This window comes from Vigna angularis, chromosome 4 (assembly GCF_016808095.1).
Source record: "Vigna angularis cultivar LongXiaoDou No.4 chromosome 4, ASM1680809v1, whole genome shotgun sequence".
NCBI classification, from domain to species: domain Eukaryota; kingdom Viridiplantae; phylum Streptophyta; class Magnoliopsida; order Fabales; family Fabaceae; genus Vigna; species Vigna angularis.
The window spans coordinates 29,756,155-29,778,492 of record NC_068973.1 but is presented as its reverse complement, the minus strand read 5'-3'; the positions used below and the strand labels follow the sequence as shown (position 1 = coordinate 29,778,492).

The window sequence follows — 22,338 nt, the reverse complement described above, 5'->3', positions numbered from 1 at the left end:
CCATATATCACAGTGCACAATATCAAAACATTCAGCAGTAGTAGAAGTACTTTTCAGAAAAGATAGTTTTCGTTGTTTAGCATAATGGCAGGTATCACAAACAGTATTAGTACCTAATTTGACATAGGGAAAATTATCACATATTTGTTTTATAACTCTATCCCCTAGATGGCCTAATTTATAGTGCCACAGATTTACATCAACATTCTTAAACGAAAAAGCAGTCTTGGCAATATATCTTTGGTCTGGTTTAGGAAAAGCCTGCAGATAGTAGAGCCCTCTCCAACAACTAGCATATCCAATCATCTTCAATGTATGGTTCTCCTTTATCTGGCAAGTCTTAGAGGAGAAAGTCAGACTACAATTCAAGTCTTTAATAAGACTTTGAACTGAGATCAAATTGAAATAAAATTCAGGAATATATAGAACATTGAAAATGACAAAGTTCTCAGAGAATTGCACAGTACCAACATGCTTAGCAGTTAGGGTAGTATTGTTGGGTAATCTTATAGAGATAGGTTTAATTTGGTAAAACGTGATAAAATTCATTTTATCATGTGTCACATGATCTGTGGCACCAGTATCTATTATCCAGGAAGAATTACCTTGCTTATTTTCACTGTCAGTCCTTTGAACTTGATTAATTTTGTGGGTTGGCTCATCATCTTTGTCTATCATTCGGAGAAGCTTCTGCATCTGTTCTGCAGTGATAGAGTTAAAAATATTGTTGTTATTAGTAGGTTGTGTTCTCTGATTCCCATCTGGTTCAATGGTATTCTGGCAAGCATTAGCAGAACTCCATTCATTCTTTCTGTCTTGACTGCCCTCTGTTTTCTTGTACCAAGGTGGATACCCATGCTTAGAGTAGCACTCATCAACTGTGTGATTCATCTTGTTGCAATAAGAACATTGTTTGCCATAGTTAGGATTTCTACCTCTTCCTCTTCCTTGACCACGGAACCCAGAGCCTCGTCCTTGGCCTTTCCACTGATTGTTTCTGTCAGCAGCATTGGCCAGAACTTCAGCATCAGCTGAGCCATGCTTCTCTTGTCTCTCTTGTTGCATGATAAGGGAGAAAACCCGATTGATGTTTGGAAGGGGATCCATTAAAAGAATCTGTGTTCTAACAGTGTTGTAAGATTCATTCAATCCCTTTAGAAAACATATTACATGCTCCATTTCTCTATACTTCAAGAAAACTCTTGAAAGATCACAACTGCATGGTATCTTGCATGTGCAAGTGGGTATGGGTCTCAAAGAACTCCAATTCCTCCCACAGAATCTTTAGATCAGTGAAGAATTGACTCACTCCTCTTTCCCCTTGTCTAATGGAGTGTATATCTTGAAGTAGGTCCGAAATCTTGAAATGGTCACCCTTGGAAAATCTTTCCTTCAACTCATCCCATAATTCTTTTGCTTCTTCCACGTATATAACACTCTCAGCAATTTGTGGGGAAAGGGTCTTGGTTATCCAAGATAATATCATCATGTTGCATCTTTCCCATGCATCATACAGGGTGTCATCTTTCTGGGGTTTCTTTATGGACCCATCAATGAATTTTACTTTGTTCTTGGAAAGCAAAGCTCTTCTCATGCTTCTGCTCCAAGAAGAATAGTTCTTCTCGTTCAAAGTTTGTGTGATGAGAGTGAGACCGGGGTTCTCACCCGGGTGTAGATAGTAAGGGCTGGATGGGTTGTTGAACTCAGCCTGTTGCAAGTAGTAAGTGTTGGATGATTGACCCGCCTGTTCCATGAGGGCCAAAGGTGTAAGAACCAGCCCAAGAAGGTATCAAGAATATCAGCAGAGGCAGCGGAAGCAGAGCAAGTACTAGACCTGCTCTGATACCATATTAAGCTGAGGCCCAAAATGGTGTGCACAGGAGGACGGCCCAATAGCGAACGGCCCGTGATGTGGGTAAAGCCATCCGAATGAAAGACTCGTGCAAACGTGTCAGAGGCTTCTACGCGAGAGAGGAGAGAGAACGGAGCATCCAGAGACTTCTTCCCTCTGTGCTGAGAAGGCTGGCAACGACGCGGTGGTCCGACGGCCTTAGAGGCGTTGGACGACGGCAGCGTAGAAGAGAAAAATGAAGAGGGCAAGGAGAAGAGTAAGTAAAACAGAACCTTTCTTGTTTATGATTAACTGTATTCTGTTGTTTGTTATTATGTTACCATCTACTGTAAAACGTAAAAAGGAGCTCTATTTATAGAGCTCTGATAAACTGAAACCAGCCAAAATAACAAATGAAAAATAAGACCTAAAACAGTATGGACTTCGGTCCATTTTACAGTAGAGAATCTATATGATTCTCAACATGTAAGTTAAATTCTGGAGTATTGTTGTAAGGTCGTTCGATCATAAACGTACCTCTTCTCTTTCAGAACTGAACTGTAATATTGTTAATTGTGAATATTCTATGATATGATTTTATATTGTAGTTTTGGAATGTTACAAAATTCATATTTTTTTTTATATTATTTTAATCAATGAAATAGATAATTAAATTTTATATTCGTCTTTATTTTAAATTATTAAAACAGTTTATTATATTAACATTTTTATGCTATACAATTTCCCAGGACCTTCAATTATTCAATTCATTCAATATCTACTTATTTCATCTTTAAAGTTTTTTTTTTCTCTCATCACAACCTTTATCACATATTTTCTTCTATATACAATTTAAATCATGTGTTACATTTTAAGCTATATAAAACTTGTTTAAATGAAAGTAAATCAATTAAATTGTTACACATTTGATCATTTGTTCTATTTTTAAGTATTTTTATTTGTTGTTTAAGTTTTGTCAAGTGAGAATCTCTCACCATCAATATCAAGCTTTTAATTGTATAAATCCTATTGAATCATTTTATTTTCTCTTTTTTTCTTTGTTATTCATTTCACTTTGTTTGAAAAAATATTTCTTCACCATAGTTTGTTTCATAAGTTTAATTGGTTTAATATCCATCAAAATCACTCAAATTTTTGGAGTACTTTACTTCTCAATATTTACAAAAATAACAAATATTATAGTTATCATGAAATTTTAATTATGTGTTATTATTTAGGCTTTTATATAATTATTTGATATTTATAGTATTTTTATTTGATAAATTTTAAAATTTTAAAATTTATGCAATTATAATCTTTTCCTTCAATTTTTACATTAAAAAAAATATATCATTTAAATATTTGATGATAATGTATTTTATTTTCCGAGAAAAAAATTATTTATTGATATTTGAAAAGGATATGTATGTGAAAACAAAAACATATAAAACATATATTTTATAGTCAATGAAAATGAAAATAAATATAAGTATAAATATGAATGACTAAAATCAAACTTACATTTATTCCGTTATCATCTTACCATAAGCATGTCTTTACTTCATGTTTTATTAATGGTTTATTTTTTCCAGATCTAAAATTAATTATTACAGATTTTTTTTATTTTGAAAAATATTTGGTCATATTTGAAAAATCTATAAGAAAAATTTACTTAAAGACTAAGGGATTATAAATTAATTTTATAGAATTATTTTAATAGTTTCATTTTGTTTGAAAATTGAAATAAAAAATAATTTAAACATTTTTTTCTCTTTTCATTGTTTTGATATGTTTTTTAAAAATAAAACTGTTATAAAATTATAATCTTTAAAATTGACGATACCTTGAAAGATGAGTTATTAATCTTAGTTCATTTGAGCTCGGAACAAATATATTAATGTTCAATTTAAAATTAGAAAAACGAATTTATCTTAAACTTGAAAATAATAAAAAACATATTTGAATTTATATGTATTTTCATCATATTATTTATTGTATTACACACTTATATATAGTTCTCGTGCATAGATATTGTATGAATTCTTGGTATGAAGCGGTGGATTATACTACTTTTTTTCTTTTCGGTTTTATTACTTTGTTTCCTAAGCATAAAAGAAAAATACTAATAATCATGCTAAGTGTTCTTTGAACAGAAGGTTTACAAATTTTCAACTTTGAATTGCTTAAATTGAATTCAAGCTACACGAACCCACCGCCCCTAAGAAAATCCTAACCTAACCAAGTTTTGCTTTTACTACAATCCATGTATTCAATGTACCTCTTTTTTAAAAGAAAATTTTCAAATAGTTGTAAAACCACTTTCAAAAATAAAAATATAATTAGAACCACAAATTTAAAGTACTAATTAAAATCTATTTTTAATTACAACCCTTAGGACCTTTAGTTATTATGGTAAACGAAAACATTATTTTAAAACAAAATAAAAATAAACTATTCAAATTAACAATTTAACTACAAATCTCACAATTTTCTTCATTGTTTCTTAAATTGCATTGATATTTTTTAAGGAAAACTGTTTTATAGCCTATTATAATAATTTATTCAAATGATAGTTACCTATCAAACTCATTTGGGTTGACAAGAGTTAGGTTATCTCTAGTTAAGTTAAATTGGATTTATCTTATCTGATTTACGTCATGTTCATCTTTATTTATGTTGATTCAATCTAAATTAAGTCATATCTACTTTGAATTAAATCAAGTTGAATTCATCTCAAATTGAATGAGTTAGTCCACTTCAAACTTAGTCAAGTCAAATCCATTTTGAATTGAGTTAAATTATGTCTAATTGAGTTAAGTTCATTAGATTGAGTAGAGTTGTGTTCTTGTTAATCGAGTAGAGTCAAACATGTCAAACAAAGTCGAGTTAAACTAATGTGAGATTGAGTCTAGTTGGGTCCATATTAGACCAAGTCAATTTAGTCCACCTTGAACTTAGTTGAGTTAAACTTATCTTTAGTTGTATTAAATCAAACTAAACCAAGTCTTGATCACATTAGGTCAAGTTAAGTTAGATTGAGGACAAATCGAGTTGAGTCGAACCTATGTAAACTAATGTAAGGTCGTGTTCAAGATGAGACAAAATTAACTAAGACTAAATTGACGTTGATCGCATTTATTCAAATCAAGGTCTTAACCATATATCAGAATATTGTGAATTATGGTGAGGCCCTAATCGAGTTTCGAAATTCGATTAAGGGTCTTCCAAATATAAATCCTAACCTCGAATGTTGACATTAACGAGGAATTCACAATGACAATACCACGACGACATCCACCACGACGATAGTTATCACCATTATGACCACCGTCGGGACCATTACTGGAATGCACAATAGAAGTAGAAAAAATAAAGGAGTAAGAAAAACATAAGTGAATAAGTGAATTTTGAAATCAAAGTATAGATATATAAAATTTATTTAATTTGGTGGTAAAAAGTAAACACCATCATTAATCATAACTCATTTACATCGGCGGTGTAATATTCTTTTAAATCAAAGAGCAACAATAACAATATAAATTTAAAGGTGTAAGATGAAACTATAAAGATGAAGGAAGAAAACTTCTTTTAAATAAAGAACAACAATATAATTTTGGAGGTATATGGTGAAACTATAAAGATATAGAAAGAATGCTTCCCGAACCTAATGTCATCTTATATTTTTATATTTTACATATATATATATATATATAATTTGATTTTATGTGTATAATATGTTGTTCTAATTTACTCGTTTTTAGAAAACTACCTTATTTTTACTCGATATATTATATAGTATATTTTGAAATTAAATATTAATAATCAAGTACTTATATTTCTGGGAACATTATAATAAGTGGATTTGCTAACAACTTTTAATTTCAATAAAAAAAACAAAAATATTTAAATGCAACCATAAAAAGAATAAGCAACCATTCATATTTTCATTATTTAATTATAAATCATACATTTTGTTTCTCTTTTCACCGTATATGGTAAGAGGATTTTACTGTTTAAAGTACGAGAAAGCCTATGAAAGATTAAATTAAAAAAATAAATATGATAATAATTATTGATTACAAAATTAATAACTGACACTGCAATTAAATTTATATTTTATTTTATATGTATATGGTTTTAAGTAGTTGTTTTCCTTAATAATTGTAAGTGCTATTAAAGTGCATGTCTTTAACACTAGTTTTCAACCTTTTCTATATATTTTAAGCCGTTTTACCATTAGAATATTTATTAACGTTACTTTGATTCTTTCTACATAAAGTATGAATTAAGTATACTAACTAATATAAGAAAGTAGGATATTTCTTTAAGTGTATCTTATTTTTATTTCGTTTAAACTTAGTTGAAAACATTTTAAGATGCATGATATAAAATTGATAGTAGAAAGTACACTGTAAAAATATAATTAAGAATAATTTTTTAACAAAGGTATAAGTTTCAAATTTCTTAAAAAGCTAAAACTATAACCTATATAAAATAAAATTAAAATATTTACATAAACATATCCATCTAATAATTTTATTCTTAGAAGTCACTTCAACAACATTTTTTTTTTCAAATTTACTAATTTCAGTATTTCCTTAAATTACTTCTCTAATATATAAGATAGATATTGTAAATTATATAAACTTAAAAGTTCATTTAAACTGAAATAAACCAATTTCTGAAATCTAATATGAATCTAAGATGGATATAGGATGTGAGTATATTCTGAGATGTGAAATAAATATGATGATACTTAATAAGAATTTTTTATTAAAAAATGAAATCTAAAATGAAATTTTATCTTTTGCAACAAAAAGATCTTGTTTTTTTTTACACCACCCTGCAAAGTGGCTATCATCGATGTCAAAGTTACACTGAAATTTTGATATAGCACACTTTTTTCAAAAAAAATTCACCTACGCTTTATAGAAAAAGAAAGCTTTACGCTAACAGGAATTTTGATATGCTGCACAAGTACACAACACTCGTGTAAAAAAAAGCTTTTACTTTGTTAAAGAAAGAAAGGGATTATATAAAAAAATTAAAAGAAAAAATAAATAAAGAGAGGATAGCTTTATGCTAAAGTCTTAAACCAAAAAAATATGCTTTGTCTAAAGTGGGGAAGAAAAATATAGGGTAAAAAATTACTTAGAATAATTAAAACTGAAAACCAACAGAAAAATGGAGAATTGTGAGCATGACCGTTATGTTTTGAATTCTTAAAATTCGAAAATGTTTTTTTTTTTACAAGTTAAAAGAATTTTTTTTTAATAAAGTAAAACATTGATGAAATTATAACAGCACGTTGAAGAAAAGATATACGTAAGATATGAACTAATCCTATCACAATTTTTACCACTTTGTTAATGTCTTTTGAGATTTTGAAATTTAAATAAATGAAAACGTAAAAATATTTTTCCGTTTTGTGTTTTACATAAATTTTTAGTTATTTATGAATAATAAAGGTATCTTTGAACTATTACTCATAAAAGTGGATAATCTTAACAACATTAGGAGAAAAAACGAGACGTAGAGTGTGGGTCTCATTAACTAACTGACCGTGACCCGTGCTTTCCGGTCCGAACCGAAGTTGAGGATGTTGGATCTCAGACTCAGATCCACGTACTCACACCGGCACCGCCGGTTCACCAGCTAATCCCAAAATATAATTGATGATAAAATAAAATAAATAAAATAAATGTCACACAACAAAATCCTAAGAATATAAAACAATAGAATTTGCATTTATTTTCATGTTTGTTGTGTTCTTCTGTCTCCACGCACCACCACCTTCCCCTGCCACTCTCTTCTTCTTCTCCAGCCATGGCTACCTCCCTCGGCGAGAACCTCAACCTTCTTTCTACTCAACAGGTTCAGTTCCTCTCTCCTTTTCTCTCTTTTACTTTTTGTTTTCATCTTTGAACGAATGCTTCTGAATTTTAATTCGGTTAATCATCCAGCAAGAGTTGGTGAAGATGCTGTTGGAGAACGGCCAAGACCACCTGTTTCGAGATTGGCCTCCTCCCGGCGTCGACGACGACCACAAGAAAGCGTTCTTCGATCAGGTTTCGTTTATTCCTGCAATTCAATTGAATAGATCTGCCGCTTCCTTCGTTCATTCTCTTTCTAAACGACGCTGCGTTTTCATTAGTTGACTCTACTCGATTCGAGTTACCCTGGCGGTTTGGAATCATACATCAAAAACGCTAAACGGCTCTTGGCCGATTCTAAGGCTGGCAAAAACCCTTACGATGGTTTCACTCCTTCCGTAAGTCTCAACAAACCCGGTTTATATCTGCTTTTGTTTTCAGCATTGCGCTTATGAAGTGTACTATTTTCTTCCGTAATAACGTTCGAATTCTCGGTTTAACCATGGGAAAATGCGTGACACTGTTTGGTGGTGTTTCTGAAGGTTCCAACGGGTGAGACTTTGACTTTTGGCGATGAGAATTACATCAACTTTGAGGAAACAGGTGTGCGTGAGGCTCGGAAAGCTGCATTTGTTCTTGTTGCTGGTGGTCTTGGTGAGCGTTTAGGATACAGTGGGATTAAGGTATGTCTTGTCGCCTTGTGTCATCGTTGTTTTTGTTGCTAGGCTATTGTGTGTAATGCGGATGTAAACACTGGTCAGAAGATCGATTATTCTAGTGAATTTTATCTTGCTTTGATTATAGAGTAATCTTCTTTACCCTCCTCCCAAAACGGAGTATTGTAATGTGGTAAATGTATATATGTATTTAAGAAAGTCTGAGTTTATATAAAAAAGAAACTAACTTTCTTTTTTGTATATATATAGGTTAATTCCTGATTCGTAAATCTTAATCGTAGGTTGCTCATGCAGGTTGCTCTTCCTGCAGAAACCACTACTGGAACATGTTTCATTCAGCATTATATTGAATCTATATTGGCTCTTCAAGAAGCCAGCTCACAAGGTAGTATCAGTTGCTTATGTGGTAAAGCAAAAAGAAATATTGATGGATTTGTGCATTAACTATTTAATGCAGATAATCGATAAATTATTTAAATTATACACAATTCAGATGCCCCTATCACTTTCGGTCGTAAAATTGTAGAGAATGACTTGATTTTTGAAAATTTCCAACTGGAAAATAGCTTCCTTCTAGAAAACATTTTCTGGTAATTTTTTTAAAAACATATTTTGCTGTTCCGATTTGTCGTAAGTTACCGAAGACTTTATTTTCTTCCGCCTGTCATAGAAATAGTAGTCCACTCTATTTTAGCTATTAATGTTAAGTATCATATTTCAAAATCATTTGGAGTAATCTTGGTGCTTTTCAACTTTTAGGTGAATCCCAAACTAAGATTCCTCTTGTTATTATGACATCTGATGACACTCATGGACGCACTTTAGAGCTATTAGAATCAAATTCTTATTTTGGTATGCAACCCACACAAGTAACACTTTTAAAGCAGGTATGTTATTTGAATGTCTCTTTCAAAAATTCTATGTGGATAAACTCTACATTTTGTTCTTCACATAAAAATTGTTTACAATTAATCCCTGTCATGTATCGAAGTTACAGGGGTATAAGAATTTTTTTCCTATTGGGACCAAAATGAAAAACAAAAAAATGGTGTCAAGTACAGTGCCTAAATCTAATATTACTGTAACTTTGAGAAACTCAGGGATCAATTGGTAAAGGTTTTTTTCATATTGGAACTAAATAAATAGCTTTTTCATTTAGGAACTAAATTGAAAAAATAATATTTGATGCGGGGACCAAAATTTTATTTTGATATATTTTTTTTTTTATTAATTCTTAACTTTTGTAATTCAGGAAAAAGTTGCATGCTTAGAAGATAATGATGCCAGGCTTGCACTGGAACCACAAAACAAGTACAAAATTCAGGTAGTGATATACAGGGTACCAGTATGATTGTGACTGGGAAGTTTATTTAGCAAAAAGTAATGAATGAAGGGCATTTTGTTAACGTCATAGTTATATTTTGAAACTAAGATCAATCAAATGACCATTTCTCTTTGTGTAGACAAAACCTCATGGGCATGGTGATGTGCATTCACTTCTTTATTCAAGCGGGATTCTCAAAGTATGGTATGACTCAAACAGTTCATTTATCTTTTAGGATCAGCTTGTGTGTCAATTTCATATTTTCTATGTTGTACATTTGAAAATCTTCTCAATACATGTTTCTAAATAATTTAAAGAATACTCTGAATATATTTGGTCACACCCAAGAAACTAAGTAAAACTATAAATATTGATTTTCAATTCTGCAAATTAATGGGATTGTATTCTGGAAATCCAAGAAATTAGAAGCGCAAAGTGGGGTATATTACTAACGTTAACTGATATATTGATAATTTTGTATAATGACTCTCATCTGTTAGGTATGATGCTGGGTTGAAATGGGTTCTATTTTTTCAAGATACAAATGGGCTTCTGTTCAAGGTGAGTTATTTTGGAATTTTTGAGTTCAGATTCTGACACACTTGGTTTGTTTATCAATATATTTTAAATATTCATTGCCTAATAATTTGAGGATACAGGCAATTCCAGCAGCACTGGGTGTCAGTGCTTCCAAACAGTACCATGTTAACTCTCTTGCGGTACCTCGGAAAGCAAAAGAAGCTATTGGTGGAATCACCCGACTCACTCACTCTGATGGTAAGCTAACAATTTCATCCCTCACAGACAAAGAAAACAATGCTGATTCTGGACTTATGTTATTAATGTGGCTGAGAATAATACGATTGCTTTTTGCGCATGTCACAGTGGGATGTAAATGCTCTCTTACCTGTAAAGTAATTTGAAACTGTAAATTTGATGAACATATTATCATTTATCATAATTAATGGGGGTCGGGATTATGGCAGACAATGTTGATGTATGGTTGGTCATGTAAACCGCTTGCAATTTTTTGTGACTGATAAGAAAGTTGTAAGTACTGTGCATTAATAGGCAATCTTGTCTTTAACCGACTGTTATACAAAAATGATGATTTAATGTGTATTAGTATCTTCTTTGATTACACATAGGTATTCATAATGCTGAAACGTTTGATGCTGATCTTCCATGTGTTCATTTGAACTGATGCAATTCACATTGTCGAACTGTAAATTTGTGAAAACTAAATGTGAACAGTTATTTCATCCCTCTTATTCTCTCCATCTCTCTGTGCCACTCATTTTTCTTTCTCACAAGGATTGAAAATGCTACCAAATTTTATTCAATGGTTACTGGGATGGATCATTTTCTGAGAAAAATTATTTGAAGTGAGTTCAAAGTTTGAAATCCAGAACAATTGTCTGAAGCTAAAGTAATATTTTGCCATATGTTTTTACAATTTAACGAGACTTTTAAAGTAGTATTTCTTATAATTTTTTATGCTTTACAGTTTCATTCAAATATATATTAATATTATGTAAGTAATGTATCTCTCTATCTTGGCTTCACTATGTTAGTGCCACTTTTATGAATTTTCCTGAATTTGTATTTTTACATTTATTGATGATTAATTTGAATGCATTATCAGGAAGGTCTATGGTGATAAATGTGGAGTACAATCAGCTAGATCCTCTTCTCAGAGCAAGTGGATACCCTGAAGGCGATGTAAATTGTGAGACTGGCTTCTCCCCATTTCCTGGCAATATTAACCAAGTAACCTCTTTTTCGTACTTCAACGTTGTCCCCGCACCCCAACCCCTCACTCTCTTTGAATTTGCCTTTTTGATTATCTATTGTTGGGATGATTATTATTCTTATCCGCATTGCTCTCAAACACCACATGGCTGTGATAGCATGGTTTGGTTATAACTGTATCATTATAATTATGTCCTTATTTAGCTGAACTACGCCATGATTCCATAGTGACAATATCTTATTCAAACAGTTGATTTTAGGGCTGGGTCCTTACATTGAAGAGCTCTCTAAAACAGGAGGTGCCATACAGGAGTTCGTTAACCCAAAGTAATTCTTCTTTCTCATACTCACTATACTTTTATGTATACGTTTTAATAAGGAAGTTGTTTCAGATGACTAGTGTGCTCAGGGTGTACCTTTATTACTTCTCACTGGTAGTTCATTATAAGCTGAATTCATCAGTTTCCTAGATTTCATTTAGTATATTGATATTGATGTGGACATGACTATAAATAAGTAATATCAATTTTTAGTCATATTGTAGTTCTTGAACGTCTGTTACACTTTAAGGAACTTATGGGACATGTCTTCTTACGGTTATATTATCAATGCTTATGTCATCATTCTATATTTTCTTACTGCAGATATAAAGATGCCAGCAAAACTTCATTTAAGTCCTCAACTCGACTTGAATGTATGATGCAAGACTATCCAAAAACATTGTCCCCATCTGCCAGGGTTGGGTTCACGGTAAATTGTCTGTTTGAGAACAGTGAATAAATCGTAGGAAATCATTGCTTATCGAGCTTGACGTCATCCTTGTACTTAACCTTGTTAGGTTAAAGATGCCGTCCGGTCATGCTACTTTGTTAATGGATGTTCGGCTGTTATACTTGGTGCTATCTAACTGGTCCTATATATTGTGTAGGTGATGGAAACATGGCTTGCTTATGCACCTGTGAAGAATAATGCTGAGGATGCTGCTAAGGTACAACATAAATTCTAATATACTAATTTAGGCATGGAGAAACAATGTTGATAAAAGGAGACATAGGGGAAGAATGCGTTTTTAGCCCTTGATTCCCTATTGAAGTGTATGCAATTCTTAATTGAACTAGACTGGAAAGGTGTAACTATAAGTTTGTATGCAATTAATAAATTTGGATTTGAAATGCTATCTCAATCGTAGAGAATTTGAATAATGTTATCTTAATTCACTAAAGTTTTAAAAGAGAGAATATTTCTTATTTATTTTGTTAATTTTACTGAAGGTACCGAAGGGAAATCCATACCATAGTGCAACCTCTGGAGAAATGGCAATCTATCGTGCAAATAGCATTATTCTCAAAAAGGTAATCTAGTTTTTCATGACGCGTTGGTTTATCTTGTTATTCGTAATGTCTTCATTTTTTAAAGATTTTATTACAATTATGGTAGGCACTAGTTTTGAAAATATTGGCTTCTTATTTTAGTTAATTTTATGGTATTTGTGATAGAATTGCATTCTTTTTAGAACTCTATATGGATTATAGGAGAGTTTTATAAGATTATTTAGTTGCCAATGAAGCTCTCACATGTCTATAATAGGGCCTGCTATATACAGTTATTTTTTCTTCAAATTTTATTCCAACTCCAAGGATCTAACTTATCTCCAGGTTGATTGTAAAATGCCTACATCTGTATATCTATAAGATCTGGTCTTGCCTCATTTTGTGCTTTTGTCTGACTCTGAGATGCCAATTGTTAGAACTACAGCCTGCATCAGACAACTGAGTAGCTAATACTGCATTTTCTCTTGCCAGGCCGGTGTCCAAGTAGCAGAGCCAGTTGTGCAGGTGTTCAATGGCCAAGAGGTTGAAGTTTGGCCTCGCGTCACGTGGAAACCCAAATGGGGTCTAACTTTTTCTCGGATTAAGAGCAAAGTCAGTGGAAATTGCTCCATTTCCCAAAGGTCTACACTGGCCATCAAGGGTCAAAATATTTTTATTGAAAATCTGTCGTTAGATGGGGCTCTCATCATTGATGCTGTGGATGATGCAGAGGTATGGCAAGACAATTTATCAATATTTCTATTTCCCGAATTGCATATTAATAGCTTGAGAGAACCAGTTTTACCATTTGATATATGACAGACATTACTAGAGTGTACACCTCCTCATCCACCTCAGTATTATGTACTATACTTCTAATTATCCAAACCAGATATGCTTTTATTCATGGTTGCCCGTGCCAGGTTGGAGGATAACTTTTGTTGAGTAGTCAAAAACAGTTTCAGCCATAGTTGATAACACAGATGTAGAAATGGGGTGTACTAACTAGATAACTAGGGAGATTTAGTTTCAATTTTCAACAGCATAATATAGATTGAGAACTCAAATTACACAGCAATCCATAAGACTAGGTGAATCTAGCTTTTCTTAATTAATACCCAACTGAATAGTCCTGTTATCGGTATTTAAATGAAAGACTTTAAAAACAAATGAATCTCCTGAACACTAAAATCCCAACTTAAAATTTCCTACTCCAAAAATTGCACACGGTCTAGTATTTCCTATTCTTAGTTTTATTATTATACTCCACCACTGATGCACATGTTACTGAATGTTGAATATTTCAAACTGATGCTTGAACTTATTTAAATAAATTAGGTAAACGTGAGTGGTTCAGTTCAAAACAACGGTTGGATCCTTGAAACTGTTGATTACAAAGATACGACGGAGCCTGAGGTATTGAGAATCAGGGGTTTTAAATTTAACAAAACTGAGCAGCTGGAAACGAAATACTCTGAGCCAGGAAAATTTCACTTGAAGGCTTGAAAATACATGCTCTGGCAAACAAGTTTTAGCTCTCATGCTACATCCACTATTATTTTTCTCTACTGTAACGTGTGCTTGCACTCTTTGGTTCTTGTGTCATAATCAGTGGCATAGGAAGTCTTGCAGAGTTTATCTCCCTTCTCCTAGCCTTTGGTGCACTATTTTGTTCATAAGTTTTGTCCCCACTTAGATAAGAGAAACTATTTTACATTCCTGGTTCAAATTGTAAAGAATCTGACTCCATTTTTATTGATGTGATAGAAATTTATGCAGATTCATTATGTGTCCATATGAGACTGGTTGATGTGAATCTAATAATGTGCCAACAAGAAGTTTAGCCATCCAATTATCTCAGTCTATGGTTCCTTTTTCATATTTTGTTTCATCAAAGGAGCAAATTTTTTAAAGGACATTTAATACACAATTTAATACAATTGGAGATATTGCTATTTTATCCAAGTGTTTTTTCCTTCTTTCTATAGCCCTAATATGATCAAAATGGATTATTTTTAAATTTATAATTTTTTTTCTAGAGGATTTGTTATTATTTATTCGTATTTGGTAATTTAGATTTTTAAAGAGGGAAATAGCTTTTGTAATAAGTAAACTAAAGATTATAGGTTGGTTTGTTACAGGTTTTTTCAACAACACATTTAGAAAAACTACTTTAATGTTTTGTTTCAGTTTTTAAAGATAATCAAGGCCAAAAATAATTTGGAATCCAATTAAAATCGTAAGCTCTTTGATTAGCTTCACATGAGCTGTTACTTTTAATTTTTTCATATTTTAAATAAATATAAAATAGCTTCTATTTTTTATAAAAAAATCTCTAGAAAGTAATGACTACACAATTTATATTTTTAAAAAATTTACAAACTAGTCCTGTCATTCTATCTTCTTATTTTAATTTCAACAACTTATCAATTTAGAGGCAGAATTAGCTATGATGAACAGTTTCATGTTTTGTTGTTGTTAACTTTACTTTAAAAATATTCATTTATGTAATAGAAATCATATAGATTTTTTAAAAAATACATATTTTTTCTCATATGATTTAAATAAATATTGCAAGCCCAAATACATATAAAACTTCTGCATCAGAATATTATTCAATAGCATGTGTTATTCTTACATACAAAATCATCTACTTATACTTTTATATAAAATTTTCACAAATGTAACAAGATTGAACTAATTTTTCAAATATTTGTAATTCTAAATATAAGTTTATAAACACACATACTTATCATTAAATCGTCACCACACATATTTTCAATATAGAACGATAATATACATTTTTGATATTAAGAACATGATAAAACTAATTAGACAAAATTCATAATTTTACATTGAGAGAAACTCTAATTAAATCTTATATGACATCGAGGTAAGTTGTTATACTCAATATTTTCTAGAAGACTCATATAAGTATGTTTCACTGTCGAAAATAATATTGATAATTTAATCTTAATTATCTTACATGAGAATGATTTCTTGCACTTACTCTACAAATTCTTATGTAAGAATCTCTTTGAGTCTCTCATAACCAAATATCTTAATCTATTTTATTTAGATTATTAGTGAAACGTGGATATCACATTTCCTTAATGTGTTTCTCTACTCTTCTTGCTACGACCACAATTAACCATGATATCATCCTAGGTATAATTAATATATAATGTCATGTATATCATATCATCTTGTGTCATTACATATATATCTCAAGTGTTTGTATTTGTGATGAGTCCATGACTCACCGTGAAATTTTAAAGGACCTTCTAAGAAGAGTTACAAGAAGCATGACTAGGAGGGATACCTCTAAACCATCATCTTTGTCTTTATTTTTCATTTCATTATGTTGACTTTTCTTGTAAGTTGAGTTGACTTGACTTAATTTGCCTTGTTGACCTTTGATCTTTGGTATTTGTTTTGTAGGTCAAGCTAGTGTCAAATTAGAGGAGAATAACACTACATGGAGTGGATGAGTGTATCATCCTTGGAGCCAACCACACCTAATGTATAAGGGAGAGCACAAGGAGTTGACCTTGTCTTCTAGAGGGTCAAGGGTGGACATGAGAGGCTTGATGACAAAGCAAGAGTTCTCTCCTTTTAAAGACCTCCTTTTAACATAGTTTCTAGAACATTAGTTTGTCTTTTTATGTGTACCCATTTGGCTTTGTTTTTTTGCTAAGAAAACTTTCATCATCAACTATACATGAGACTCTTCTAGACTATTGTTAGGATTGAATATCTTTGGAGTTTATACACATATATTTAACCATTGTTTGTGAGAGTGCTCTTCTTGTAAGTGTCATTTTTTCTATCCTTATCTTGAGACTAGAGCTCAAGTGGGGGCATTCCCACTTATATTGGGTTGGTAAGCCTTAATGCTCCCCTAAGTGGCATGCTACCCTAGCATCTTCATCCCTTTTCAAGTATTTCGTCTTTTACTCCATCTTTTCTTCATTTTGGTTACTTATGTTCTATGTTTTGTGCGCATACTATGCTACTTTTGATGTATTGTTTTTAACTTCAATTAATTGAATTTCGCTCCTTCTTTAAAGCTTTTGGAAGTGAACTTTCACATTTAGACAACCTTTGTTATCTTAATGTCAAGTTTGGATCTTCCTAGAAACTTTTTAATCATCATAACATCATATCTTGCTAATTCTAAAATGGGTTTTTATCAATCTGTTGTATAGGTACCATAAAAAATACATGTCAAAATAACCATAGATATATTGTTTGAATGAGACTACCTCTCTTAAGCAACTAGTTTTCTCTAAACAGAAAAATAATAATTTCTCAAATTCTAACATTATCAATTAAGTGACAACTCATTACTTAACCCAATTCACATTGCTAAAGCAATACAATCTATAAAAAGCATAATTAATATGACATCAAGTGATTGGATTCCAAATAAGAGAGAATCAACACTAATTATTCCATCACCTAAGCATCACACAATTTCTTAAGCCACGTGACTCGTTGCATAAGCCATCACTAACTATTCAATCAACCAAGCATCACACAGTTTTTTAAACAATGTTACTTGTTGTACGAGCCACTGAGTTCTAGAATAATCTTTAAACTCAAACTCCTGATTGATGGTCTCATAGTTTGGATGAGGAACATTATCCCTTGAGTGACCTTCAAACACTTAGCAATAGTTCTCGATGCAAGCAATGTTACCCATTGCTCAAGAGCCATTGTAATGCTTAAGTGAAAGTTATGAAAAAATCACAAAACAAAACAATTCATCAGTTGGTAAATAACTTATATTTAGCAATTTCAAAGTACCCCACATGATTTATTTAAACATATAAAATAAGTTATTTTTCATATAACTTTGAAATCATAACTACATTTAATTACAATACAAAGAAATATCAAATTTAATCCACAACAATCATATCATCTTATCACATATAAATCAAATTAAAGAACTAAACATAAACTATCTATTAAGAGGTAGTTTGTCATATAAGAAAGAAAAAACTTCTTCCAACTAGGTTGATAAAACTTCTAAAACTCTTGTCTACACAACTAACATTTCTCCTTATTCATATTACTATTGCACTTCCTTTTATTAGTTGATTAATACAATAAGAGTCTGCAACTTCCCAATCTCAAATAATAGAAGAAAAAGAATAAAATTAATTATAAGAGGAACAATAACTTATCCTTATTAATATTATGACAGATCTATTAGTGTCTTTTCAAGGATGTAATTTATTGGTGAAACAAATTACTAGTCATACAATAAATTTAGAAAGAAAGTTTTAAGAAAATAATAACTTATAGAGTGATGTAATTTAAGCTAAGTAAAAAATTAAGCATCGTAAATCTTTGTATAAACTGTTTAAAAGACATTTTCATTCATTGTTTACTTTATAATCACATCTCTAATATAAATACATTAGATATTTTATATTTTATTCCATATAAGGCTTTCTTTAGTCAAATTTATTTTTGTTGATTGAAGATCCCCCAACATGGGATTTAGTCACTTTATTATTGTTCACCAAATTCTTTACAACAATTTTCCTTTTTCACCATGATTGAAAATCCTTTAATAGACATGACACTAATGCAAGTAAGGGGCTTTAACATCAATTATTTTGAAAATTATATTTTGATTATTTAACTAAAACATATTTAGGCAAGGTAAAAAAATATAGGACGTTACTCCCTCCACCACCACATCTTTCTCCCTCCACCTCTCTTTTACTATTTTGTTCTTTAGTAAAATTTTATTTTTAGGGTTATTTTTTAATTTTACCCATTCATAACCTATTTCATTAATAACCTATTCTAGTCTCGTACATGAGTAAAATATTTTTCTTTCATTTTAACATTATATTTCTTCCTCTCTTTCTTTCGTCGTTGTGAAATACTACAAGTTGCAAAGGTTGGTGGTGGTGAAAAGAATTATCAAGCAGTCTCCCTCTCGTGGTGCAGTGCGTGGAGTGCTCCCTCGTATTCGAATAAACTTTGAAATAAAACCCTAAAATAAAAAACGGATGTCACATCCTGTTTAAAGGTTACGTTTTTTATTTTAGAGTTTGTTTTATGATGTCACCTCTGTTGATGTATACTTCCTCACGCTGATTGATGCTCTTGACGTTCCTCGATGTTCCTCCACACCATGGCGGCGACGCTCCTTCACACCATGGCGGTAATGGAAGCTTTCAAACCAAAAAAAAAAAACTGGAAAGAAAAAGGAATGGAAGTGCGGGAGGTGAAACGAAAATGGGGAAATGGGAAGAGAGTTTCGTTGGTGGGTGCTGAGAAAGTAAAATTAGGGTTTCAAATTATTTAAAATAGGATAAAAGTGAAAATCTTTTTAACTTAAGGATATAATTATATTTAAAATAATGTGGAGAGGTGGAGAAGTATAGGATGGTGGTGGAGGGAACAACACCCAAAAATATATCACTTTAGACTTTTATTCATAATAGAAACCTATTTTTTACTTTTATGTATTGGTTCTTACCTTTCTCACCCCACATTGAATAAAAAACATTAAAAACACATGTACTAGGAAAAAAATATTATAAAACAGAAAGAAAAATAAAATACAAATGGAGAAAATGAACCTCTCATCACTTTCATAATGAAAAAGAAATAATCGAAGCATATATTAGTATAGGCATATACTTCGATTATTTTAGAATCGAAACCTAGCAAAACAAATTTCAAAAATATCACAATATTTTAAAAAAATTGTTTTTCTTGAAATCAACGTATATTAAACAATTTCAAAAGTATTTTTTTTACAGTAGTATAAAAACTAACACCTCTTTTTTTAAATCATGCCTTAAAGCCATAGTTAAACTTTCAACATCTCAAGTCTTAAGCATGACATGAGTGTACATTGCTTATTAAATTTATGATTACAAAATTAAATTAAGTATGTTTAATATTACTTAAAGTATGAACTTATTTTCATGCAATTATAAAAAATTGTTGACTTTATGAGCTTAACAATATCTTTCCTCTGTAATTAATATATATATATATATATATATATATATATATATATATATATATATATATATATATATATATATATATAAAGCTCATGTTAAAAGTTATTATTTTCTATATTTTAGTTACTGACGTTCCAAATCACATTTATCAAGAAAAATGTTATTAAAAAATAAAATATAAACAATCATAGGGTCAAACCGAACATATGAACAAAACATAAGTTTTCAACTAAAACTAAATCCATATACATTGAAAGTTGATATATATTATAAAAAATACAAACTAATACTTGAGTGTAAAACAAAATACCATTTAAAACCTTCTTTATTTACCAAATTTAAATTAGTCAATTTTTCAGCATAATGATTGTTTTCTATGTGAAACTCTAATATTTTACAAAAAGTTAAACATTTTCTCCCTTTATCTCTAAAATTCTAAGGAACTATCTTTTGAAAAGAAAAAAAATGTGTATACCAAAAACAAAGTTATATTTTAACCAAAGGCCTAAAAATCGTTCCTTCCAAACATACTCAATAACATACATAACTTTTATAAGTTTCGTATAAAAGAATTTTGCAAATCCAAAAAAAAGATTAAAAAAATTATTATGTTTCCTTTACCACCTCTCCAAATACAATCACAAACTCTGTAGTTAAAACAACTTAACTTTTGGTTGCATTATCAATATTTACTTTGAACCAATAATCTAAATAAAATTAAATTACTTAAATTAAAAAAAAAATGTCTATGAGAACAAGTTTATATATAAAAAAAAGGGTTAAATATGTTTTTGGTTTCTTAACTTTCAGCGAAAATTGGAATTAGTCTCTCTTCAAAACTTTGGACTAATTTAGTCCCCAAACTTTAAAAATGTGTGAATTTAGTCCTTTTAACCCAATTTTGTTAACTTTATTTGATGTTTCAAGTGTGTTTCATGATAACATTCTGAAAAATGAGTTTGAAACATCAAATAAAGTTAACAAAATTTGGTTAAAAGGACTAAATTCACATATTTTTAAAGTTTGGGGGACTAAATTAGTTCAAAATTTTGAAGAAGGACTAATTCCAATTTTCGCTGAAAGTTAAGGGACCAAAAACATATTTAACTCTAAAAAAGATTAACACCTTAAAATTAGATGTCATTATGTATGAAATTAAAAGAAGAAGAAACAATCATTCTTACAAATCATAAGATGAATGAAATAGCAAAAGATAAATTAAATATTTATTAAAAAATCCATAAATCTAATATGATTTTGGATTAAAAATGGTATTAATGCTTTATCTAGAGTCATTTCATACCTCATTATATATTTGGTTTAATAGGTTCGGAGATCCCTATATTTGCGGGTTCGTTTCAATTGGGTCCTCTAATTTTAGAAGTGATCAATTAGGTCCCTTATTGTGAAAAATTGAATCAATTAAGGCCTCGCCGTTAGTTTCATACTAACACCGTTAAAGGGGGTGACACGTGTCAGTTCATGATTTTTTTGAATTTTTGAATTATATTTTTATTATTTTTTTTTTTATTTTTTTTTTATTTTTTATTTTTTTAAAAGTAAAATTTTTAAATGCCACGTGTCAAACGGATAGTGTGCCACGTGGCAATGGCAGTGTGACATGGCACTGACAGTGCCACGTGTCATTGTCAGGCCACGTGTCATTGCATTAGTCTCAATTTGGTCCCTGTATTTTTATTATGTTGCAATTTGATCCCTATATTTTTATTTTGTCTCAATTTAGTCTTAATTTTCAAAATTAAACAATTTTTTCCCTCCTCAAATTCAAACAAAATTTAAATTGTATATAAATCTTAACAAATATTTTTATGAAAATTGATATTTTTAATAAATATTTTTAACAAGATTAAGATTAAGTTTAATTATATTTATATTTACTTATAGGTATATTTTTAATGAAAATTCACACCAGTATGTTATGTCACTGTTTTATTAAACCCTTATAGGTATATTTAAATAACATAATTAACATTTATATGATTAAGTAAATATAAATATAATTAAACTTAATCTTAATCTTGTTAAAAATATTTATTAAAAATATCAATTTTCATAAAAATATTTGTTAAGATTTATATACAATTTAAATTTTGTTTGAATTTGAGGAGGGAAAAAATTGTTTAATTTTTAAAATTAAGACTAAATTGAGACAAAATACAAATATAGGGATCAAATTGCAATATAATAAAAATACAGGGACCAAATTGAGACTAATACAATGACACGTGGCCTGACAATGACACGTGGCACTGTCAGTGCCATGTCACACTGCCATTGCCACGTGGCACACTATCCGTTTGACACGTGGCATTTAAAAATTTTACTTTTAAAAAAATAAAAATAAAAATAAAAATTAAAAATAAAAATAATAAAAATATAATTCAAAAATTCAAAAAAATCATGAACTGACACGTGTCACCCCTTTAACGGTGTTAGTATGAAACTAACGGCGAGGCCTTAATTGATTCAATTTTACACAATAAGGGACCTAATTGATCACTTCTAAAATTAGAGGACCCAATTGAAACGAACCCGCAAATATAGGGACC

General features: G+C 30.4%; 1 protein-coding gene across 1 annotated transcript; it reads left to right on the top strand.

Annotated features, from left to right (window-relative positions):
* The first annotated feature begins 7,549 nt into the window (after positions 1-7,549).
* On the top strand, positions 7,550-14,560 carry LOC108332148 (UDP-sugar pyrophosphorylase 1). Its single transcript, XM_017567311.2, has 17 exons — positions 7,550-7,705; positions 7,795-7,899; positions 7,986-8,102; positions 8,247-8,387; positions 8,676-8,766; positions 9,141-9,268; positions 9,634-9,705; positions 9,845-9,909; positions 10,206-10,266; positions 10,365-10,482; positions 11,351-11,475; positions 11,708-11,784; positions 12,102-12,207; positions 12,386-12,445; positions 12,729-12,809; positions 13,260-13,499; positions 14,106-14,560. The coding sequence occupies exons 1-17, from the start codon at positions 7,658-7,660 to the stop codon at positions 14,271-14,273; spliced, it is 1,803 nt and encodes a 600-aa protein (XP_017422800.1). The 5' UTR covers positions 7,550-7,657; the 3' UTR covers positions 14,274-14,560.
* The last annotated feature ends 7,778 nt before the right edge of the window (positions 14,561-22,338 follow it).

Bases quoted from the DNA above. Each gene is read 5' to 3' on its own strand.
- LOC108332148 (XM_017567311.2), top strand. From the start codon at position 7,658: ATGGCTACCTCCCTCGGCGAGAACCTCAACCTTCTTTCTACTCAACAG. The intron at 7,706-7,794 runs GTTCAGTTCCTC...TTAATCATCCAG, and splicing joins ACCTTCTTTCTACTCAACAG to CAAGAGTTGGTGAAGATGCT. The intron at 10,483-11,350 runs GTAAGCTAACAA...ATGCATTATCAG, and splicing joins CCGACTCACTCACTCTGATG to GAAGGTCTATGGTGATAAAT.